General features: G+C 50.2%; 4 protein-coding genes across 4 annotated transcripts; 1 reads left to right on the top strand and 3 right to left on the bottom strand.

Annotated features, from left to right (window-relative positions):
- Positions 1-197: 197 nt before the first annotated feature.
- Positions 198-1,902, bottom strand: JN550_000475 (uncharacterized protein; the record flags this gene model as incomplete). The annotated part of the gene is made up of 4 exons (XM_049316318.1): positions 198-704; positions 776-1,143; positions 1,228-1,499; positions 1,601-1,902. The coding sequence occupies 4 exons, from the start codon at positions 1,900-1,902 to the stop codon at positions 198-200; spliced, it is 1,449 nt and encodes a 482-aa protein (XP_049177764.1).
- A 1,065-nt stretch (positions 1,903-2,967) lies between these two features.
- Positions 2,968-5,131, bottom strand: JN550_000476 (uncharacterized protein; the record flags this gene model as incomplete). Its single annotated transcript, XM_049316329.1, has 5 exons — positions 2,968-3,219; positions 3,328-3,994; positions 4,051-4,783; positions 4,913-5,035; positions 5,092-5,131. The coding sequence occupies 5 exons, from the start codon at positions 5,129-5,131 to the stop codon at positions 2,968-2,970; spliced, it is 1,815 nt and encodes a 604-aa protein (XP_049177765.1).
- A 1,065-nt stretch (positions 5,132-6,196) lies between these two features.
- Positions 6,197-13,614, top strand: JN550_000477 (uncharacterized protein; the record flags this gene model as incomplete). Its single annotated transcript, XM_049316340.1, has 5 exons — positions 6,197-6,368; positions 6,455-6,563; positions 6,641-7,756; positions 7,808-12,707; positions 12,763-13,614. 5 exons carry the CDS (start codon positions 6,197-6,199, stop codon positions 13,612-13,614), a joined length of 7,149 nt encoding a protein of 2,382 aa, XP_049177766.1.
- Positions 13,615-14,490: 876 nt separating this feature from the next.
- Positions 14,491-18,724, bottom strand: JN550_000478 (uncharacterized protein; the record flags this gene model as incomplete). The annotated part of the gene is made up of 7 exons (XM_049316350.1): positions 14,491-14,685; positions 14,761-15,418; positions 15,472-15,821; positions 15,885-16,243; positions 16,835-16,913; positions 16,964-18,046; positions 18,104-18,724. The coding sequence occupies 7 exons, from the start codon at positions 18,722-18,724 to the stop codon at positions 14,491-14,493; spliced, it is 3,345 nt and encodes a 1,114-aa protein (XP_049177767.1).
- Positions 18,725-19,837: the final 1,113 nt, after the last annotated feature.

Here is a 19,837-nt window from a genome sequence, read left to right on the forward strand (position 1 = left end):
CGCTATATTTGATCCTCATACAGCTTGGTATAAACCCGCTTCTCTCTAGTCTGAATCTGAGGAGTGCGCAGAAAAGCCTCCTATGATCTAGGGGATGACTCAGGCAGTCGACTAAGTTTTCTTGAACCATATACAGATGAAGTCAAAGATATTCTCGGATATTCACCAGAAGTCATCCTGGTAGGCTACAATAAGTTCTATGGTGCTACAGACGCAGACGCAAAAGTGAAGAACCTGAACCCTTGCAAAACAGCCAGAATCGCTGCCCCAGCGCCGACAAGTCGCACTATTCTAGACGCGATAGATGAGCCCTGAGAAACCTTCTCTGTTTCATGGTCGATCCATGTTACAGTCCCCGGGCCGAAGCCTGCGTCATCCACGTAGTCCAATTTCGCACCGCGCCGGATGATTTCAGTAAGCTGGTTTGCGAGCTCCTTGTCCGACTGCATAGGGAATACCCAGGTATCTACGAACTTGTGATACGGAGTTTCCCAAGCTTGGACCTTTGTGACCAGTCTGCAGAGCTCCGATATCTCCTTCATACGAGGTACCTGTCTGTTTTGATAGAGTTCAAAGATCTCACTCAGCTGCTCCTGGCTCGGCTTTCTACCCTTATTTTCTGATAGTATCCGATTCAAATGGTTGCATAAGACGGCTGTGGACTCAATACCGCAATTTCCACCAAAGCCCATGTTCGGGGTAAACTTTTGTCAACTGTCAGCAAAGTGAAATGCGAGTCGGCGATCTGTGACAAGGCTGATATATGTTCACATACCTTGTGCACGGCATCGCCAGTAAGTACAATCCGGCCGGAGTGCCAATGATCATAGACACCATCCTCAAGGTAGAGAAGTTCCCCACGAAATCGCTTCTTCCACAGCTCTCCGAAGAGAAGCGTATCCGAAATTGGATGATCGGCCACACTTTCTACTAACGCGTCACGATCGGCATCTTTCGAGTTCGGCCGACCTGGCCAAGTGTATGGCTCATCAACGCGGAAGATAAAGAAGAAGTAGATACGGTCGGGCTGAGAAAATGCAATGAAGGTTTTTCCTTTGTCTGAAACGGATGTCATATCCTGTACACCTAGACCTGGCATCTGAGGAGCAACTCCAATCACAGCTTTCCAGTCCGTCCTGTAGTCTGTTTTCAACGGGCTTGGATTAGCGGGCCTGATTGTACAATGACAGGAAACCAGGAGCTCTGAGGAGTATTGGATTCACTCACTAGCCTTTTCCTTTGCAGTAATGAGCCCTGGTGTTATCCTATTCGCATGTTCCCACATGATGCTTCTCACGATGCTGTGTGCTCCGTCGCAACCAAGCACGATATCACCGGTCTCGACTTGGCCATTGTAGAGCGTAACCTGGACCTGGTCACCGACATGTTTGACTTCCTTCACACCGCATCCTGTTTTGATATAAGACTTGTCCGGGAGCGAATCGTATAGTATCTGGAGAAACTCTCGCCGTTCCAGAAGGATGTAGCCAACACCGAAACTAGTATTATAAAGACTTGTGATTAGCTCATTGATTCATAAGATGAAACTTTCCATTTCAAGCAGTCATGGATTGAACAGGATGGGGCAGTAGACTCTTACTTTTTCTCCACATGGCGGAAAAATCCGTTGTTCATAAGCATTTCCCCCTCTGCTCCGCGGTAAAACCATCGGTCGGTGGCTGTGCATGCTGCTAAAACTCCCTTCAAGGCCCCAATCTGATGCAGGACACGCGCGCCGTGAGGATACATGCCAATACTGGCTCCTTCCGGCGGCGCAACATTGTCTCTTCTCTCCAGAACGACATGGTCGATACCTGCTATCTGCAGGCAGTTCGATGCAACAAGTCCGGTCACACCGGCGCCGATGATGACGACTCGAAATGGGGACTTCGACTCTGCCATGACTGCAAGGATTATACAGGTTATGAGAAGAGTTGACGCCCACTTAGCCTTACGTGTGGATTAGTACTGGTATCACTGCAAGTGGCTGAGAGCAAGTAATATGTCTGTCATTCTTCCCTATCGAACTAATCTACCAGCATCATCAGATTATCTTGCCACTATCTCGGACGAGGCCGCTGAGGACCAGACTATCGAGTAGCTATCCATTGAGTTTAATCCATCATACACCGTAGTGCCGGCCGCTTGAGCTGAAGTACGGACGCAAAGAAACATTGTGGTCCGAACGGCCCGAGCGGCCCGGCAAGGGTGATTAGATTACTGGAGACTGTGGGTGAGCCGTGGAGTGGATACTCACGGGCTATCCTTGTATGGCAATTCATTTCCGCTCGGTGCTTCCGGCCCGAGCCGAACAAGCCCTGCAGTCTTGTCTTTGACTAGGTTCCGGGAACAGCCTGTTGCATTTGCATTGATACCAGTTCACAAGCCTTCGCCGCTGGCCCCGATTCGTCCACTCACACGCCAAGAATAAATCCTTCACAGGTTGGGCTCCACCACTCGGTGCCCGTGAGGAGTACAACATGTGGGCCAAGCCTGCGTCTAGGATATTCCGGCTCCGGTCTGCAAGGGGTTATGTTTCTATCAAGGTCTAATGCGATGTTAGTAGGCCTGTCTATCTGTGCGTCTCTTGAGGATGACCCCTTGTTCTTGCAGAGGCTGAGACAATCCATCGGGGGGTAAAGCGCTGCCAATCCATGTTTCTCGTCTAGCGCCAAGCTGTGCGCGCGCAGCGTTTACTTGTAAACCTACTGTGGGAACAAACAATAGTAAAGATAGAATTACCAAGCTTTTCTACCTGTAGGGACTTGCTGATCCCACGGTCAAGGGACATCCCATATAGTCTAGTTTGATGACAACCAATCGAAGCTGAAAGGATAGGCCATCAAAGTAAAATCAATCGAATGGCATGAAGCGTCAGATGTATATAGTGCATGAGAATATGCTATACGTAAACAGTTTTTCGTACTTTCTCTCTCTTGTGCCTCTTATGTTAGTCCAGCATATCACTTAGCGACCATAGAGGCCAAATAGTATCGTGGCAAAGAATGCAACGAGAAGGCCAACAAGCACAATTTTCACCGCACCGACCCCTGAATCGACTGCTTCGGACTTGCCCTCTCGCTTCCATGATTGCACTTGGCGAAACTCATCAATGATCCCTCGATAATGCTTCGGATAATACGGCAGAAACTTGTCCGCAAATGGATTAGTCTTCCGTCTTGTCTGGATACCCAGATCGCTCAGCAGGAGGTCGATGTACTGTTGCTTGGTCAGCTTTGAAATTCGCCCATTAGGCTTCCCAGCCATCGCCCAATATCCTCGGTCGGATTAAAGGCTCTTCGGATAGTGTGTTTAATGAACACTTACCGAGATAAAATCATATATGCCGTATGAGTGTTTACGGCCCTGAGTGAGATATCGCTTGGCGGTCCAGGCGTTCCACACTGCTGCCTCCTCCTCCATCTCGGGCAGGGATGGCACATCATGCAGGCCGAGCATAAATGCAACCCCCCACAATGCCTGCACCTCACCGACCAGAGGGGTGTAGACGTTGTGCATCAATCCTGGGAAGAAAATGGATCTGTCACCTTCTGCTGCAAGCTTAGGTGCGACCATACGTCGATAATGTCGGGACGGTCCGAACGAAAGTTGTTTCTTCTCTCCATTGATAGTTTCTGTTTTCATGGTTTCCAGATCACGGAGTGGGACGCCAGATTCTCGGAGTACGGGCAGCAACACATCAACAGTCTTGGCCGCCCTAGTCTCGAGGCGAGCCCACTTACCCTTCTCGGTTGAGTCGAGCTTCAACCCGCACTGCACCTCCAAGTCGTCGTCAAATGGGTCATAGTTCTTGTCGAATCCAGTACATAGTATCACGTAGTCTGTCTTTAGCTGGGTCCCGTTTCGAAGTTTGACGGTGTTGTCTACAAATGACTCCGGCTCGGTTCTGTGAACGGTCACATCTCCAGCATGAAACACCTTCCAAAAATTAGGAACGCTGGCACAGCCGAGGCCTCCATTTGCCCAGAAGATCCTATTGCTCCGGTTAGTTACAGTTATGTGTGTAGGAAGTTGCAGTGACGAGTGTACCCTTCGCCATGTGGAAGCGGTCTCAATTTGGCCGCATTGGAAGACCTGTTGTAGCCAGCATGTCTGTCGGCAATCCAGTTGGTGATTCTCCAGAACACTTTATGACACGCCAGACCTAGAGTTGTTCTATGAATGAACTTGTAAGAAAGGCCCTTCGTAGCCATAATACTAGCCCCAAAGGAGGCGAATATTCTAGTGGACATCACGTCAATGGTATTGACTAGGCCGAAGATCGATGGCGGCATCAGCGCCGCAGCGCCAGCTCCGTCCTTTCGGATAATCCAGTCGACTTTCTTCCCAGCATTGAGAAGAAGGAAAACTGTATCGAAAGCTGACTTCGCTCCACCAACCACTGTTGCTCTTTGGATCTTGTCGAGGGCATCAAGATGGGTCCCTGTCTCTGTCGAATGAATTATAGGTATGTCAAAATCCGACATAGGCCAAGAAGGAATGACAGCATGAGATGTTGGCCCCGACGAGTAGATCAGTTTGGCACATTGCACTGGAGCCTTTTCATCTCCGAGATCCAATCGCCAGCCACGTCCTGGCAGGCGCGTGATTTGGCGAATGGTGGTGGACAGACGGGACCTCCTTGAGAGATCATATTTCTCTGCAAACTCGACAAGGTATTTGTTAATGGTGTCTCCTGGGATGTATCCATCGTCACTGATGCCTTCCCGGCGCATAGGGAAGAATGAGTACTCAAATTGACCGTATTTGACCTGGGCGTATACTGCAATGCGGGAATTTAGCCATTACTCTTAGGCTGCGACCAACATCTTGAGTTATGAATCTTGAATGTGAAGAGCCAAAGCCTAAATCTACGCTCAAACTGTACAAAATGACTCGAGATAAGACTTACAGCTGGGATAAATTCTCTCTATTCTCCACGATCCACCGATAGACTCTCCATTGTCGATCAAGATCAAATTTGCCTGAGGCTCAAAGTCGAGATATGTCTTCGCAGAAATGAGCCCTGTCCAGCCTATATCAGGGGATCAGAAAATGGCAAAGTCCGCCAATCGAGTGGAACAAACCTACCGGTACCGACCACGACGCAATCCACTTGTTCTGCTTCCATTCTGTTCAATTGATGAATGTTGAAAGTCAACCTACAAAACGGTCCAACCCTTGAAGAACGCAATTTTTCAAGTATGATCAAGAAACTAATTTTCAATAAAATTTCCCACAGGATCTACAACACTATTGACCTGTGTGCTTATGTCCTGCTTCACCAACTCCTGGTTGCTGGCCAAGGTAGTCTACAGGCTGAATGACAGCCCATCTCGTACGACATCTCAGCGTTACTAAGCCCCCATAAGAGCGTGTAGATAGATACTTTAGTCTAGGTTCCAGATTTTGCGCGGTGTAAACTAGCAAAGGGTGGCTCGGGGGTGCCCGGGGAAATCTTGCCGAACATACCCATCGAACATTCCGGCTAGAGTTGACCAGTGCATTACCCCCGTTCTAGAACATATCACTAAGTTCAATACATAGGCCCCACCTACACTTCGGCTCCTTCCAGCCGTTGCCACGGCAGTCTTTACGCGACTTCGCGGCCCGGTTGATACGACATGACCAAGGTTAGTGCCGCCGATAAGAGCTATATTCGATCAGATTCGCCGTAGAACCTTGGATATTCTGCATCTGTAGCAAGGATTTCCTCTACCTATAGGCAAAACAGTGCGGGTTTCGGTATGTCCACAATTTTCACCAGCTTGGCCGATTTGGGCGCGTATGAGATCCAGCACCTGTAGTGCAAAGCACTGCGATAGCTGATACTTACCCAATCCGCTCCCGCAAATGAGTATTTTCGGGATTGTTTTTGCCGGCAATGACCCACACGCTACCCGGATGGATTTCACTGGTCGAGAATGACCTCTGTCCCACTTTCCGGTATTCAGAGCACCATATCACCGAAGAGGTAGACTTTGAGGTTATCTATGTAGCACAGAGACTTATAGCCGAATACAACAAGATCCAAACGTATAGAAGCCATATCTAGGCCATTGTATTCAGACCATCTTATTTTGGGCGTCGCCTGGCAGACCATATTCTCTGTCATCGTATATTGTAAGGTCATTAACAGGCCAGAATCGTCCTAAACTCTCAGCCTGGTTCTATTCAATACACCATCGACTGCAAAATGCCGGGCTTGATTGTGCAGTCGAGGACATCCTCGGAGGGGCCCCATGCCAGTAGGCAGGGCTCTAGTCGCAACTCTGTGATTGAAGATGACTATCCGGCGGCCACCTTCCCTGGCTACGCGGAGAAACCCCTCGACGAGCAGTTGGAACCGATCGCAGTAATTGGGATGGGTAAGCTGTGGCGCGTGTCTGAATTCTTTTTTTTTTCTTTTCTTTTTTTTCACATTGAGAGACTCATAGCTTACGGGTGGGCTCAGGTTGTCGATTACCTGGGGATGTTGGATCGCCGGCCGATTTCTGGGACATGATTATGAGCAAGGGAACTGGCCAAACACCCAAGGTACCAGCTTCACGGTTCAACATCGAGTACGTACTATTGATTGGCCCTATCTTAGTCAATGCCAACAGGCATACTTGTACGACACAACCCCTAATCTTCATAGTGCACACCTTCACAAGAACAACGATCGACCAGGAAGTTTCGCTGTTCCCGGCGGTTATTTCCTCAAGGGAGATCTGTCAGATTTTGATCCTGCCCTTTTCAATATTACTCCGATCGAGGCTATGTGGATGGACCCACAACAGCGAAAGCTACTAGAAGTTGTTTATGAAGCACTGGAGTCCGGTGGTATCTCACTCGAAGCCATCGCAGGCACACGAACCGCTGTTTTCGCTGCTAGCTTCACAGCTGACTGGCAGCAAATGTCGTTCAAAGAGTCTTCGTTCCGACATAGTTTGTCTGCCACCGGTGTTGACCCTGGTATTATTAGCAACAGAATCAGTCACGTCTTTAACCTAAACGGCCCTAGCATTGTGTGCAACACAGCATGCTCTTCCTCAGTCTATGCGCTTCACAACGCCTGTAATGCGTTGAGAAACGGCGAGGCGGAGGGCGCCATCGTTGGTGGTGTCAATTTGATCATCACGGTTGACCAACACATGAATACTGCAAAACTTGGGGTTTTATCACCAACGTCGACGTGCCATACGTTTGATACTAGTGCCGATGGCTATGGGCGTGCTGACGCTGTCGGCGCCGTCTATCTGAAGCGTCTCTCTGATGCTGTCAGAGATGGCGACCCAATTAGGGGTGTAATTCGATCCAGCGCAACCAACTCGAACGGCAAAGTCCCTGCCGTTGGCATAACCTACCCAAACAGAGATGGGCAGGCCGATGTGATTGCGCATGCCTACCAGCGTGGAGGAGACTTAGATCCTCGGCTCACTGGCTATTTCGAGTGCCACGGAACCGGAACAGCTATCGGCGACCCCATCGAGGTCGAGGCGGTGTCGATAGCGATGAACAAAACTCGGCAGGCCGACGAAGATCCTCTGTGGATTGGCGCCGTCAAGACCAACATCGGGCACAGTGAGGCTGCTAGTGGTCTTTCGGCCTTAATCAAGGCTATCCTTATGGTCGAGCGAGGTGTTATTGCACCAACTCGAGGTGTCGTTGAACCGAACCCAAAGATCAAGTGGGACGATTGGAAAGTCAGAGTCGTAAACAACCCTATCCCTTTTCCTGCACACCTACCAGTGAAGCGTGTGTCTATCAACAGGTAAGGTCCTACCACCTGATCTTTTGAAGAGCCAACTAACATCTAGATTAGTTTTGGTTACGGCGGCACCAATGCTCATGTCATTGTCGAGGCAGCTGATTCCCTGCTAAAGAGGGAGCAAACTTACAAGTATGTCGATGTAAACACAGAGAAGCGGCGCAAGAAAGGCCCTAGGCGTGCAGCACACAAAAAGCGACCATTTCTGCTGCCTTTTTCTGCTCATGACAGACCAACGCTGCAGCGCAATATTGCCGCTCATGCTAAGGTCGCCGCTAACTACGATCTCCTCGACTTGTCTCATACCCTTAGCAGCCGTCGCAGTGTCCTGGCAAGCAAAGGTTTCACTGTAGCCAGCCACAAGAACCTAGAAGAAATCTTCAGTGACGTGAGCACGAGTTTCACATTTGCGGACAAGAAAAAGACCCCAACTCTGGGTTTCGTATTTACTGGTCAAGGAGCACAGTGGGCGCGCATGGGATCGGACTTGATGGCGAATAGTCCTCGATTCTTGAGATCCATCCGCAACCTGGACTTGGCCCTGGAGGAACTTCATGACGGCCCATCATGGTCGATCGAGGATGTTCTTCTTGAGCCTGCAGAGACCTCCCGTGTCAGCGAAGCTGAGTTCTCTCAGCCTCTATGTACTGCCGTGCAGATCGCTCTGGTGCAGCTGCTCGAGTATTGGGGTATTCGCCCTGTCGTGACTGTTGGTCACTCTTCGGGGGAGATGGCCGCAGCTTATGCTGCAGGCTTGATATCGGCTACAGAGGCCATTACGCTTGCTTACTATCGTGGCGTAGTTACGCGTGACGTTGATACTAAGGGCGCCATGATGGCTGTCGGCCTCGGCGCCGAAGCAGTTACTCCATACCTTCAAGGCTTTGATGGCAAGATAGTGATCGCATGTCACAACTCTCCGGCAGGTGTGACATTGAGCGGAGATGCAGATGCTCTGGAAGAAGTCAAGGCTAAGCTAGTCAACGACGGCGTCTTCGCGCGCATCGTCTTGACAAACGGCAAGGCATACCATTCTCACCATATGGCTCCGGTCTCGTCCAATTACGAGAAGCTTGTCCGTGCCGCTCGGGAATACACCCCTTTTGATCTTGCTGTCCCAACAACAGCGAGAATGGTTTCGTCGGTCACCAACAGTATTATCCCGGAGATGACCCATCTGGATGAGACATACTGGAGCAAGAATCTTCGAAGCCCAGTTCTCTTCAATCAAGCGGTCCAAACCATCTTGACGAGTAAGGAGTTTTCGAATGTTGACCTACTTGTCGAGATCGGACCACACTCCGCAATGAAAGGCCCAATCCAGCAGATTAAGGCGGAGCTCAAAGCCTCGAAGATTGACTACCTCCCAACACTCTTGAGGGGCCATGACTGTGCAGTGCAGCTGCTGAACCTCGCCGGTGAAATGTTTCTGCGCAGCTATCCCATGGACATGGAACGTGTGACGACCGCATATGTTGAGGAGACCACGAGCAGCGGCAAGCTGTCTACCACCAAGGGCTCCATCATTGTCGACCTTCCCCCATACCAGTGGAATTATACCCGTCCGTTCTGGGCAGAAAACCGTGCCAGCCGTGAGCAGCGTGTGCCCAAGTTCCCTAGACACGACGTGCTTGGACAGATTGTCATTGGATCCTCTTTGGCTGAGCCAACATGGAGAAACGTTCTCCGTGCGCGCGATCTGCCCTGGCTGAAGGATCACAACTTGGGTGGGGCAAATATATTCCCGGCGGCTGGTTACTTTGCTATGGCCATGGAGGCCGTCACTCAGCTGAACGAGTTGAGTGAATCCCCAGTGACCATCCAGAGTTATGTATTACGAGATGTCTCAATTCAGAAGGCTCTTGTGACGCCTGACACTGATGATGGCATTGAAGTCATGCTCAACCTCCGCCCCTCCATCTACAGTGGTGAATCCACGACGACCTGGTGGGATTTTGGTGTTTCATCGATTGATACCGATGGCGTTCTGAAAGAGCACATGGTCGGCAGCATCGCCATCAATGCACGTCAGCGAGGTGTTGAACCGCGCAAGGTGCCGGACGCGCCGCAGCGTGCAAGTGGTAAAGCTTGGAATGAAGCTCTGCGTGATGTTGGATTCGACTACGGTCCCACGTTCCAAGACATGGACGACATCCGCTTTGATGGCAAGAACTACTGGTCCAGCTGCACCACCAACATCAAGACCCAGGTAGACGAGTCGCTGGGAGAATCACGCTATCCTCTCCACCCTGCTTCTATAGACTCTGTCCTGCAGCTATGTATCGCAGCTATCCATGCCGGTCGGACTAATGCAATGGAGTACGGTGCAATTCCCATCCAAGTCGACGAGGTCACAATCTGGCCCCCTACTAAGGAGCAAATCGACACTGCCAAGGCAAGTGCTTATGCTTGGTGTGACCAACGCGGTATCCGCAACTTCGAGACTGGTGCTCAGATGACTGCAGACGATGGCGAGGTTGTTGTGGAAATCACCAGCCTTCGCTGCGTCAGCTACGAGGCTGGAGTTCCACAAAAGGCAGAGTCAGCGTTGAGTGAAGCACCTTATGGCAAGATGGCTTGGGAGGTGGACTTTGACAGCCTTCAGTCCGTATCTGACGTGAATGGTCTGACGAGCGCAGACCTGACAAATTTGGCGTTGTTCAAGAACCCGGGGTGGAAAGTCCTCCATTTGGGCACATCCCACGTGCACGAGGTCCTCAAGAAGAACCCGCGAGCCGACTACACAATCGCCGTGATGTTAGATTCGGAGGTCGAAGCCGTCAGGGCGGCCCTGGTGAACTATCAGAGCGCCAAAGTTGCAAAGCTCGAGGACATATACGCCCTTTCTGCAGAGTCGTATGATGTCGTGGTCGTAGACCAAGACAAATACGCGACGAAGTATGTGCTTCCAAGGGCTTGGCACACATTGAAGTCCCATGGCCATGCTTTCATCGATTTTGTTGACAATATCCTTGATCTCGAATTAGGTGGACTTGAGCGCACCTTGAAGAGCAATACTGGCACTACTATCACCCAGAAAGCCAAAGAAAGCGTGAATGGACACGCGAATTGCATACGAAGCCAGAAGCTTACCACTCAGCTGGTGTACCGCAAGCAGCAGGCTGACATTATTCCAATCGTTCGCGCCGCTCTTCAAAGCCTAGATTGGGGTGTTGAAGTCATTCCCTTGGCCAAGGCTGTCCAGTCAGGTGTCAAGGGGCATGTCATTATCCTTGCCGACTTTGAGGGCCCACTTCTGCACACGGTGAACAAGAGCGAATTTGAGTCGATCCAGGAGATTATAAACACTGCATCATCTCTTCTATGGGTAACCTCTGGTGGCCTGCTGGAGGGCAAGCATCCAGAATTCGCCATGGTCTCAGGTCTTCTCAGAACCGTGACCTCGGAGCAGGCTTCCCTTGATTTCCGTACAATTGATGTTGACGTCGGCAGCGTTACGTCGGATCAAATAGCTGCTGCTATCATCGAAGTCGCTAAGAAACAAGCGTCCACTGACGAGGAAGATCCGGATCGCGAGCTTTGTCTTTCCAACGGGAAGACTTACATCAGCCGACTGGTCAGAAATCATTACCTGAACACAATCTTTGCAGCAGAACATCCCGAGCCGAAGGAGTTCTCTACTGGAGACCATATCGTAGCCAGTATTTCTGGCGGTAAGGTACTTTTCCATCAAATTGCCGCAGAAGAAGAGATCCAGCCGGGCTTTGTTCAGATTGAGGTCCAAGCGAGTGGCCTCACAAAGGAAGGCGTTCTCGTCATTACCGGACAAGACTATCCCATCACGTTCAGTCACGAAATCGGTGGTATTGTACACAAGATTGGATCAGACGTCTCAGGTTTCCAGCCGGGTGATAGGGTGGTTGGCTTCAATGCAGATAAGCTCGGCAGCTTTCAGCAGGTACCAGCCTCTATGCTTTACAAGCTCGATGACAGGGACAACCTCAATGAAGCTGTTAGCGTGCTGGTAGCTTATGCATCAGCGCTCTATGGCTTAGAAACTCTTGCTAGGGTAGAACCGGAAGAGAAAGTTCTCATCCTGCCTAACACCGGAGCGAGCGGAATTGCAGCGATCAAGGTGGCTCAGGCGGCCGGTGCTTTCCCCCTTGTCATTGCTGAGACCACTGACGAGGTCAATTTTCTCCAGACGCATCTTGGCCTAGATGAAAACCAGGTCATTCAGCTTTCGAATGATGGTTCAGTTCTTGAGCAACTCAAGCGACTCACAGGCGGCCACGGTGCAGATGTTGTGTTTAGTGGTGGAAGCACAGATGTCAACATCGCTCGCGAGGCATGGCGGTCAATCACTCGATTCGGTCGCTTCCTTGACGGAGGCCGCAAAGACGTGTTACGGCGCAATGCCTTAGACATAGTCCCGGTCCAGCGCGGCGCTCTTTATCTCCCATTCGACATCCTAGACCTCTATGAACATCGTCCAAAGACTCTTGCGAAGTTTATCCCGAGAATTATCTCTATGCTTCGAGATGGGTCCATCACGAGTCCAGGAACAGAACAGATCGTCGGTCTGGCTGATCTCAACAAGGCTGTTGGTGTCTTCTCCGATGCCTTGGGTGCACCCAAGGTAGTTATTCGATACGAAGCATGCGAAACACCGCTCATGGTGCTTCCCGCAAGACCCAAGCTCGAATTCAGCCCTGACTCCACCTATCTACTTGTCGGCTGCTTGGGAGGTTTGGGTCGCAGCTTGACATCCTGGATGATGGAGTCTGGTGCGCGAAGATTCGTTTTTCTTTCCCGCTCTGGTGCGGATTCACCATCGGCAGCCACGCTGATCAAGGATATCGAAGCTGCCGGAGCCATCACTCAAGTCATTAGAGGCGATGCCACCTCGCATGCTGATGTCGTCCGAGCCGTGCAAAGTGTTTCCAAGGAGAACCCGATCAAAGGTGTCGTCCATGCGGCAATGGTACTTAGGGTAAGTGCGGGTTCCTCGAACTTATTGAGCTATTATGTTAATCTTAGTTGTGCAGGATGGCCTATTTCATAACATGTCCTACGAGAACTGGATCACTGCTGTCCAGCCAAAGATACAGGGTGCCTCCAACCTGCACTCGGTTCTGGCCAACGAGCCGCTTGACTTCTTCCTCATGACTAGTTCTGTGTCCGGCGTCCTCGGCAACCCAGCCCAAGGCAACTACGCTGCAGCAAACAGCTATCTCGATTCACTTGCTCGACACCGTCTCTCTGCTAAGCAGACTGCCGTCTCCCTCGTGCTTCCTATGGTTCTCGAGGTGGGCGTGGTGGCCGAGAATACCGAGCTGGAGCAGGCGCTCAAGCGTAAAGGCATGTACGGCATCGACGAGGAACACCTACTTCAAGGTTTTGAGGCAGCCATCACATCTGGCAAGTCTGATCGACCAGTAGACCACGTCGTGGTCGGACTCGACCCGTCCAAGCTCCAAAAGGCAGTGAGCGATCCCACTGTGACTGACAGCTACTACCTCGAGGATAAGAGACTGAGCCAGGTTGTCCACGACATGAACTCGACTGCAGATGACTCTGCTGGTGGAGGTGCTGGAGGCCAAAGCATTCTTGCGACCATCAGTTCTGCCGCGTCTCCCGGAGAAGCCGTGGACGCCGTGACTGGTCATTTCGTCGAGAAGCTTGCGCGCATGCTGCTCCTCGATGACGACGCGTTCGAGCCAGAGGTCAAGTCCATTGCGTCTTACGGAATTGACAGTATGATCGGCGCTGAGCTGAGGAAGTGGATATTCAAGGAGTATAAGATGGATGTGCCGTTCCAGCAACTTCTCGCCCCAACGTTGACCATCAACAAGTTTGCGGTACAGGTCAGCGCTCACCATGGTGTGTCGGCCTCATAAACCATTCTATCACTCTCATGGGGCATATGTAGGGAATGACGAGCTTCAGCTTGCTGGGTTTTAGATACATTGAAAATTGTCGGAACATGCGATCGAGTAGAGAGAGGCCGATTCATTCAGCAGATGGCAATATTAGTCTGACGCTACCCCTGGAGCGTGACTTTTCTAAGTGTATTTAGCGTATAGATTCCTAGCTTAGATATTTTTTTATTCTTTTCGTTCATTTCATTGTTCTTCGTACAATCTAATGTGAACGTGGCCTCCGATGACGGATTGATCCACTTGTTCGCATGTCATGGCCATGCTAAGGCTTTTACAGAGTCCCACTCATGTCATCTGGTACAAAGCTGGAGAACTATACGCAAATTACTTATATTTGACATCCCCCAGGTGAGAGAAGTTGTCATCCAGAGATAGTCAGCTTCTCAGTCGCAAGCTATTCAAACAAAACCGTGGCTATCATATCGACTGCCATTAGCTGAAACGAGACTATGGTCAGCCGACGTTTGAATATGCAAAGACCATAGTACTACCCTTGCAGTTTTGTTGGCTCGTTGCTAGCCGTCAGATCATACCAGATTCGGGTTCGCGGATATTATTCTTGCCGACGACGGGCTTCATGTCAACCCGATATTGTGCTTCAGCTTCCTCTGTTAAGTGAAAATGGATATGTAGGGTCTATCAACTTCACTACCTTTACCGAGACCCTTGTTCAGACAACAGGCCATGTTTGAACTGTAGTCGTCTGCGCATTCCTCGCTATTCAATATAGTTAAACCGGAATTTGCAGAATTGGGTGTTGCGGCTGCAATTACTGGGCCTCAAATGAAGCGGGCTAACAGTTGATCCTATTGCGGCGGAATGATGCGCCGTTGGCTAACGATATGCACCAGCACCCTCTTGATCGTCGAGAGTAGCTATAAGCCTTCTAGGCAAGGGGGCAAATAGGGCCGTTGTCATCATTGCTCGCTTTTCAACGATTGAATGTTCCCTTGCATCTATCCGAGCGTCTTCAAAATGTACATCAAGTTCCGCCTGAAGAACCTTTTGAAGAGCAGCTTCGGCCGCGCTCTATGAACCGATCTATTGTAAGGTCGCCCAAGTATTTGGCTCACTGGATATGTGATGAGCAAGTAAGCATCCAACCCCGATACGTTCGTAAGAGTTTGAGCCTGAGGAAGAGGGCTTGACCACAAGTACGTAGTGTATCCGACGGTCTTCAGCTTCATCACTTGTTCTTCCTATCCCAATGACGACACAACGCAGCGATGCCTCATGTGTACTCTCGTCCTCGTTATCACGAATAACCTTTGTTCTCAAGTCAACCTGTGATGCATTCAATCTTTTAACGGCAACTGTGAGCTGTGCACCACCATGCGCTTCAGCTTCGCGTAGAGACCCGCTGTTGATTGAGGTTCTTATGTTCTCTCTGCACCAATCCGTATCATCGAATGGGATGGACAAGTGCTCGATCGCTCCCGTGTGCGCCATCCAGGACCAAGATGGAACACGACGGTCATGCGGGTACCGAATTCGGGTGAGCATCTCTCCGTTTCTTTCCCTGTGCCAGAGTAAGTCCCTCTCCATGTATTCCTGTACGATTCCATATTCTGCCCTAGTCTGGAACGTCCGGCTGAGGCGTTTCTCGAGACCGAGCAGGGCCACCGAACGGTCTGTTGGGTTGGTAAAGGACAGCTTGGAGTACATCTGGTAGAGGCGGTGAAGCAAGACGATACGGCCACCCTTGAAGTATGAAAACGCGAGGTCGGGGAAATTGGAGTCGCCCATAAGAGCGGCGACAGGGCTAGTGCCATGTTGTCAGTAACTTAGTGTGTCGCTGATGGGGTTCCAACTCACTTTCGTAACGTCCCGAGGGTCTCGCATCGAATTCCTTGGCCACATTCCCAATACAATTGGTTTGAAGTGAAATATATAGTCCTTCGCGATAGGGCTCTTTCCTGGAAAACCCACCCTCGAGTACTGAGGACGCCCTCCTCTACGTCCTTCTGGAAGTTATCGATCGCATTGCAAAGGTACATGGTACCGCTATTTGCAGAAACATGAGTGACACAAGTTCTGGGGGCTCTCTCCGTTTTTAGGAATCCATCGATCGAGGACTTCGCAGAGCTTGCGGCAAGTGTACAGTATGCCGAGCTGAAAACAGACTCCATATTCTGTGACTCAGATTCCCAGTCTTCCTTGTTGTCCTGTATGATACACATTGAGTCGATCCAGAGATATTGAATACCTAGTTCTCGAGTACATCTCACTGCATCTCGGAAAGTCAGGGGAAGTCGATTATAGTCGATATGTTGTTTGAGGTGTGCCATGTCTTCTTTCTTGGCACAGAACTTTTCACTTTCCTTGAGGTTGCCCCAGCAATGACTGAGCGCCACATATCTCCCCTTGACGCCGTTGCATGTCTCCACTAGGCGAATGGTGCCGCCCCCTACGTCAAGCACCCGCGTAGGCATTTCAGGAAGTCTCTCGGCCAGCTTCTGTCGGCAACAGTCATGGGTATCGTCGCAAAGACGCAACCATTGCCGCAAGAGTTCGAATTGCTGCGAGCTTGCCGCTTGAGGCAGCGCCGGAAAACCAAGTTGGAGAGACTCTACTGTTTGAGGGTTTGCTGCAGAGGGACGCTTATTAGGTCTCCAGTGACGATCATTGAATAAGCAGGCGGTCATGGAGTTGGGGTTCACAAACCTGAATCTCCATAAATAGATATGATAGGGGGGCCGTTGTGGCCTGCCCTAAGAGTTGACTTGACTCGAACCAACTTGCCAGAGCTGCTACTTGGCGTTACAGCCGAAAGACATTGGTAACACAGTCTGCAAAGATCGCAGAAGCTTGACCGCCTTTCGAGCTGTTGTTGGTCGTAGAGCAGCTCCAACGACAACGAGCTGAAGTCGATCAGTTCACATTCAGAGCAGAAGTTTGACTGGACTGTAGATGGTTTCAGAGCGGAGCAGTCTATTCGTTGAAAGAATTCGATGGCAAACGTGTTATCTGGGATGTAATCCCATTGATTGTTGAGATCAGCAATTTGCTGTGTTGGTCAGCGCCACACACCTACCTCACTGACAGCTTTCGAAGGGATTGCTTACCGGCTTAGATGGTTAGCCTTGTGCAGCAATAAGCCTGGAGTAACTTACCATCTATAATATGTTAATGCACTTGCCTTTTTGCAGCTGTGAGATTAATAAAAGGGCAAACTTACGTTCTGGATTCCAGAAATGAACCGTAGTTAGCACAATGTTCTTTTGTTTAGTACCAGGGGACGAGGTGCGACTTACATACTAAGAATGTAAGTATACTATTGTGTCGTATCTATATAAAGGTGGCTTACTGTTTGAGGATGGACATCTGGCTTTTTGATAGACTGACTAACGTCTAGATCTCCGGTGGCAGCTCGCACTAGTATTCTGGGGCCACTTTCGTTGCTGGGAGGTACCGATCTGTCCTGAGATCTCATAGGAACAATGGTCTTCTCTCGGACAGTCAAACTGTCGCCCATGTTTGTGCGCTGTGAAACCACTGGGCCCTTTAGGTACTCTTCCTCAATGAAAGCACGCTGAGAAAGGGCCCTGATTCCTTCCAAAAGCTCATGGGCTGTCGCTCGGTGGACACTTGGGGAATCGCTTGACCTAAGTGGCCGAATCACTAGCAGCCTATCTCGAATCAGCGTGACGATATCTTTTACGGCCGCATCTGCCTTCAAATGCTCCAGGATACTGCAAATTTCTTCCTGGACACGATGGTGCACATGTGGAACTCCGGCTTTGAGCTCCCAGAACTTTTCATTGAGGCTGCCTCTTATGAAGAGTTCCAAGTAGTCCCATCCATACACGAGCCAGATGCAAAACTCTAACAAGATGCAACCCATTGACCAAACATCATAGCTGCGTGATCGAGGAGTTTCTCTTTCGTCATCGTTCTCCAACTCCATCTCGGGGGGCTCGTATCGAAGCGTGCGGTCAAAAATTGACGATTTGTCACGCCGCCTTGTCGTGTCGAGGAGATGGAACTTTGCAAGACCAAAATCTGCAATCACAAGCCTCCCGTTCTCCCCTCCATCTTTGAAGTGCAGGATATTTCCAGGTTTTAAGTCACCATGGCGACAATTGTGCTCATACAGGGTAACCAGACAATCCGCGAGCCCGCACATCTGCTGCAACGACCACGACACCAAAGCTGCTGGAAACGGCCGCGGTCCATGCCTACTGTCGGTCACTCTCCAGAATTCGAGAAGGTTACCGCCATCTGCCCATGGGAACATGAAACAACGCTTGTTTCCCTTTTCAAAGGCTGCAATGGGGGTGATCAGATGTTGGTGTTTTATAGCTCGGATTTTCCGCAGTGTATCCATCTCTCTGAGGAAGTATTTCTTCAGGTCTTCGCGGAACACCTTCAATGCAATGGGAGATTGGGCCTAGACGATCTCGTTAATATCGTGTTCTCAATCCGATGATGTGGCATGCTACTGTACCTTTTCAGTACAGATGCCAAGCCTATAAACAGTGCTGTAATTTCCAGACCCTGTGGGAAGGTCTCCCTCATTATCGTCCGCCTTCAGCACAGATACCAGGGGGAGCGGGCATTTCTTGTGAAGGGCGTAGAAGAATCTGTCGTCCGTGAAGGTTGGCGCGAGGAACTGCCACTGATTCTGCTCGAATGCCCTGATTTGTCGTGTGGGCCAGGTATCAAAGATAGACCAGACTGTCTCTAGTTTGTGAGTTGTTTTATTCATTGAAGCGACCGTGAAACGTGGCACGCGACTTTCCAAGCCTGCACCAACTGGTCCCTGCTCCATGCCAATGGGCAGCGCATCATCGTCGAAACCAGCGGAATGCAGTCCGGTCAAACAATCAACGTTTCCAGCAAATACTAAAGTTAAGAACACTTTGCTAGCCTTGTGAATCACAAAATCGACTAATGAACTTGCAGATAATCCGGCTTGGCTCAGGGTAGCTTTAACATTAGCCGTTGTCAAGACGCTGGCTTGCCATTGAACCGGCACAAACTCCTGCCCTCCAACCACATCTGCACTCTCCTTAGTATGTCTGAAGTTTAGTTCGTCGTAAATGTCAGTGGTCGTTATGGAAATCATGGTGTGGCTCCTACAAAAAGAAGTAATGCCAAGCGTTCCGTGGATATTGGTTTCCAATAGCTTTACAATCGTACGAAATCTTTGAAAGAAACCGAACATTGAAAAATCACCCAGTTATTTAAATCGGAATACCAAGCTCGCTTGCTTAGCTGAAGGTAACACAGGATCTTGAGTTCTCGACCATCGGGAGTCGCGGCGCTCAGCCTCATCACGCGGGTTCAAGCGAGGCAAGTTTGCTCGAATACGTACTACAAGTGGAAGAACCATGTACCTGAAACTTGATTGGTTCCGAGTGCATTCACGGCATCAAGCGCCCGAGATCACGAGGCTATGGGGCAGTGTCAGTGTAAGCGGGTGGCGCATGCCGTGCATGCAGGCACAAGGGTTGCCTAACGCACACTCTTGGGACCCGCGCACGCGGTCATTGGGGGCCACACTCTGCTTTAAGGAAAGCAGATGCTCTGGGGGCCAAAACCGCTGTCCTTCTGTAGCTGTGACCGATCATCACGTACAATCGCCAAGTAAGCCGGCTCAGAATAGTTGAGTGTGATAAATTTTCCTGCTTGTTCGTGCGTTTGATGGGTATTAATCATTTTTCTGCTACATATACTCATAAGACGTGGTCTGCTTCTCCATCCGACGCTTCTGACAGCACGTCTTCTCTATCTGTATCTCGACTTTGGCCGGAAATATACCCCTTCTCGTGTAATCTACGTGTTTTCGAGTCCTGTTCCTAGTCAAACCACGTTAGCCTGCCTCGATAATCGATGACATTCTCTCCTTAGTCCGGGCTCAGACTTGCGAAGTTGATAGGCGAGCTGGACGTACTGCTTCGAATCCGGCTCCTGTCCGCCGAGGTATTTGTATGTGAATGACATATACGTCGTTGCGCATTTCTATCCTGAAGCTCTCTCTGGCGCAATGCCGTTGTAATGATTTGGATAGCTCTTGTGGACTTCGTACGAGATTGGAATGCACCCGTATTGTCTTGGTGCCAGGAGGCAGGCTAACGGCACTTGACATAATAAGATGATCAGTTGTCGGGATCGTGGAATGCGTGTCCACAATGCTGTATCGGATCAAATGTTGGTGCTGCGCTAGTACTGAGGCAGG

The sequence above is a fragment of the Neoarthrinium moseri genome (assembly GCF_022829205.1).
Source record: "Neoarthrinium moseri strain CBS 164.80 chromosome Unknown scaffold1_Wmoseri_CBS_16480, whole genome shotgun sequence".
NCBI classification, from domain to species: Eukaryota; Fungi; Ascomycota; class Sordariomycetes; order Amphisphaeriales; family Apiosporaceae; genus Neoarthrinium; species Neoarthrinium moseri.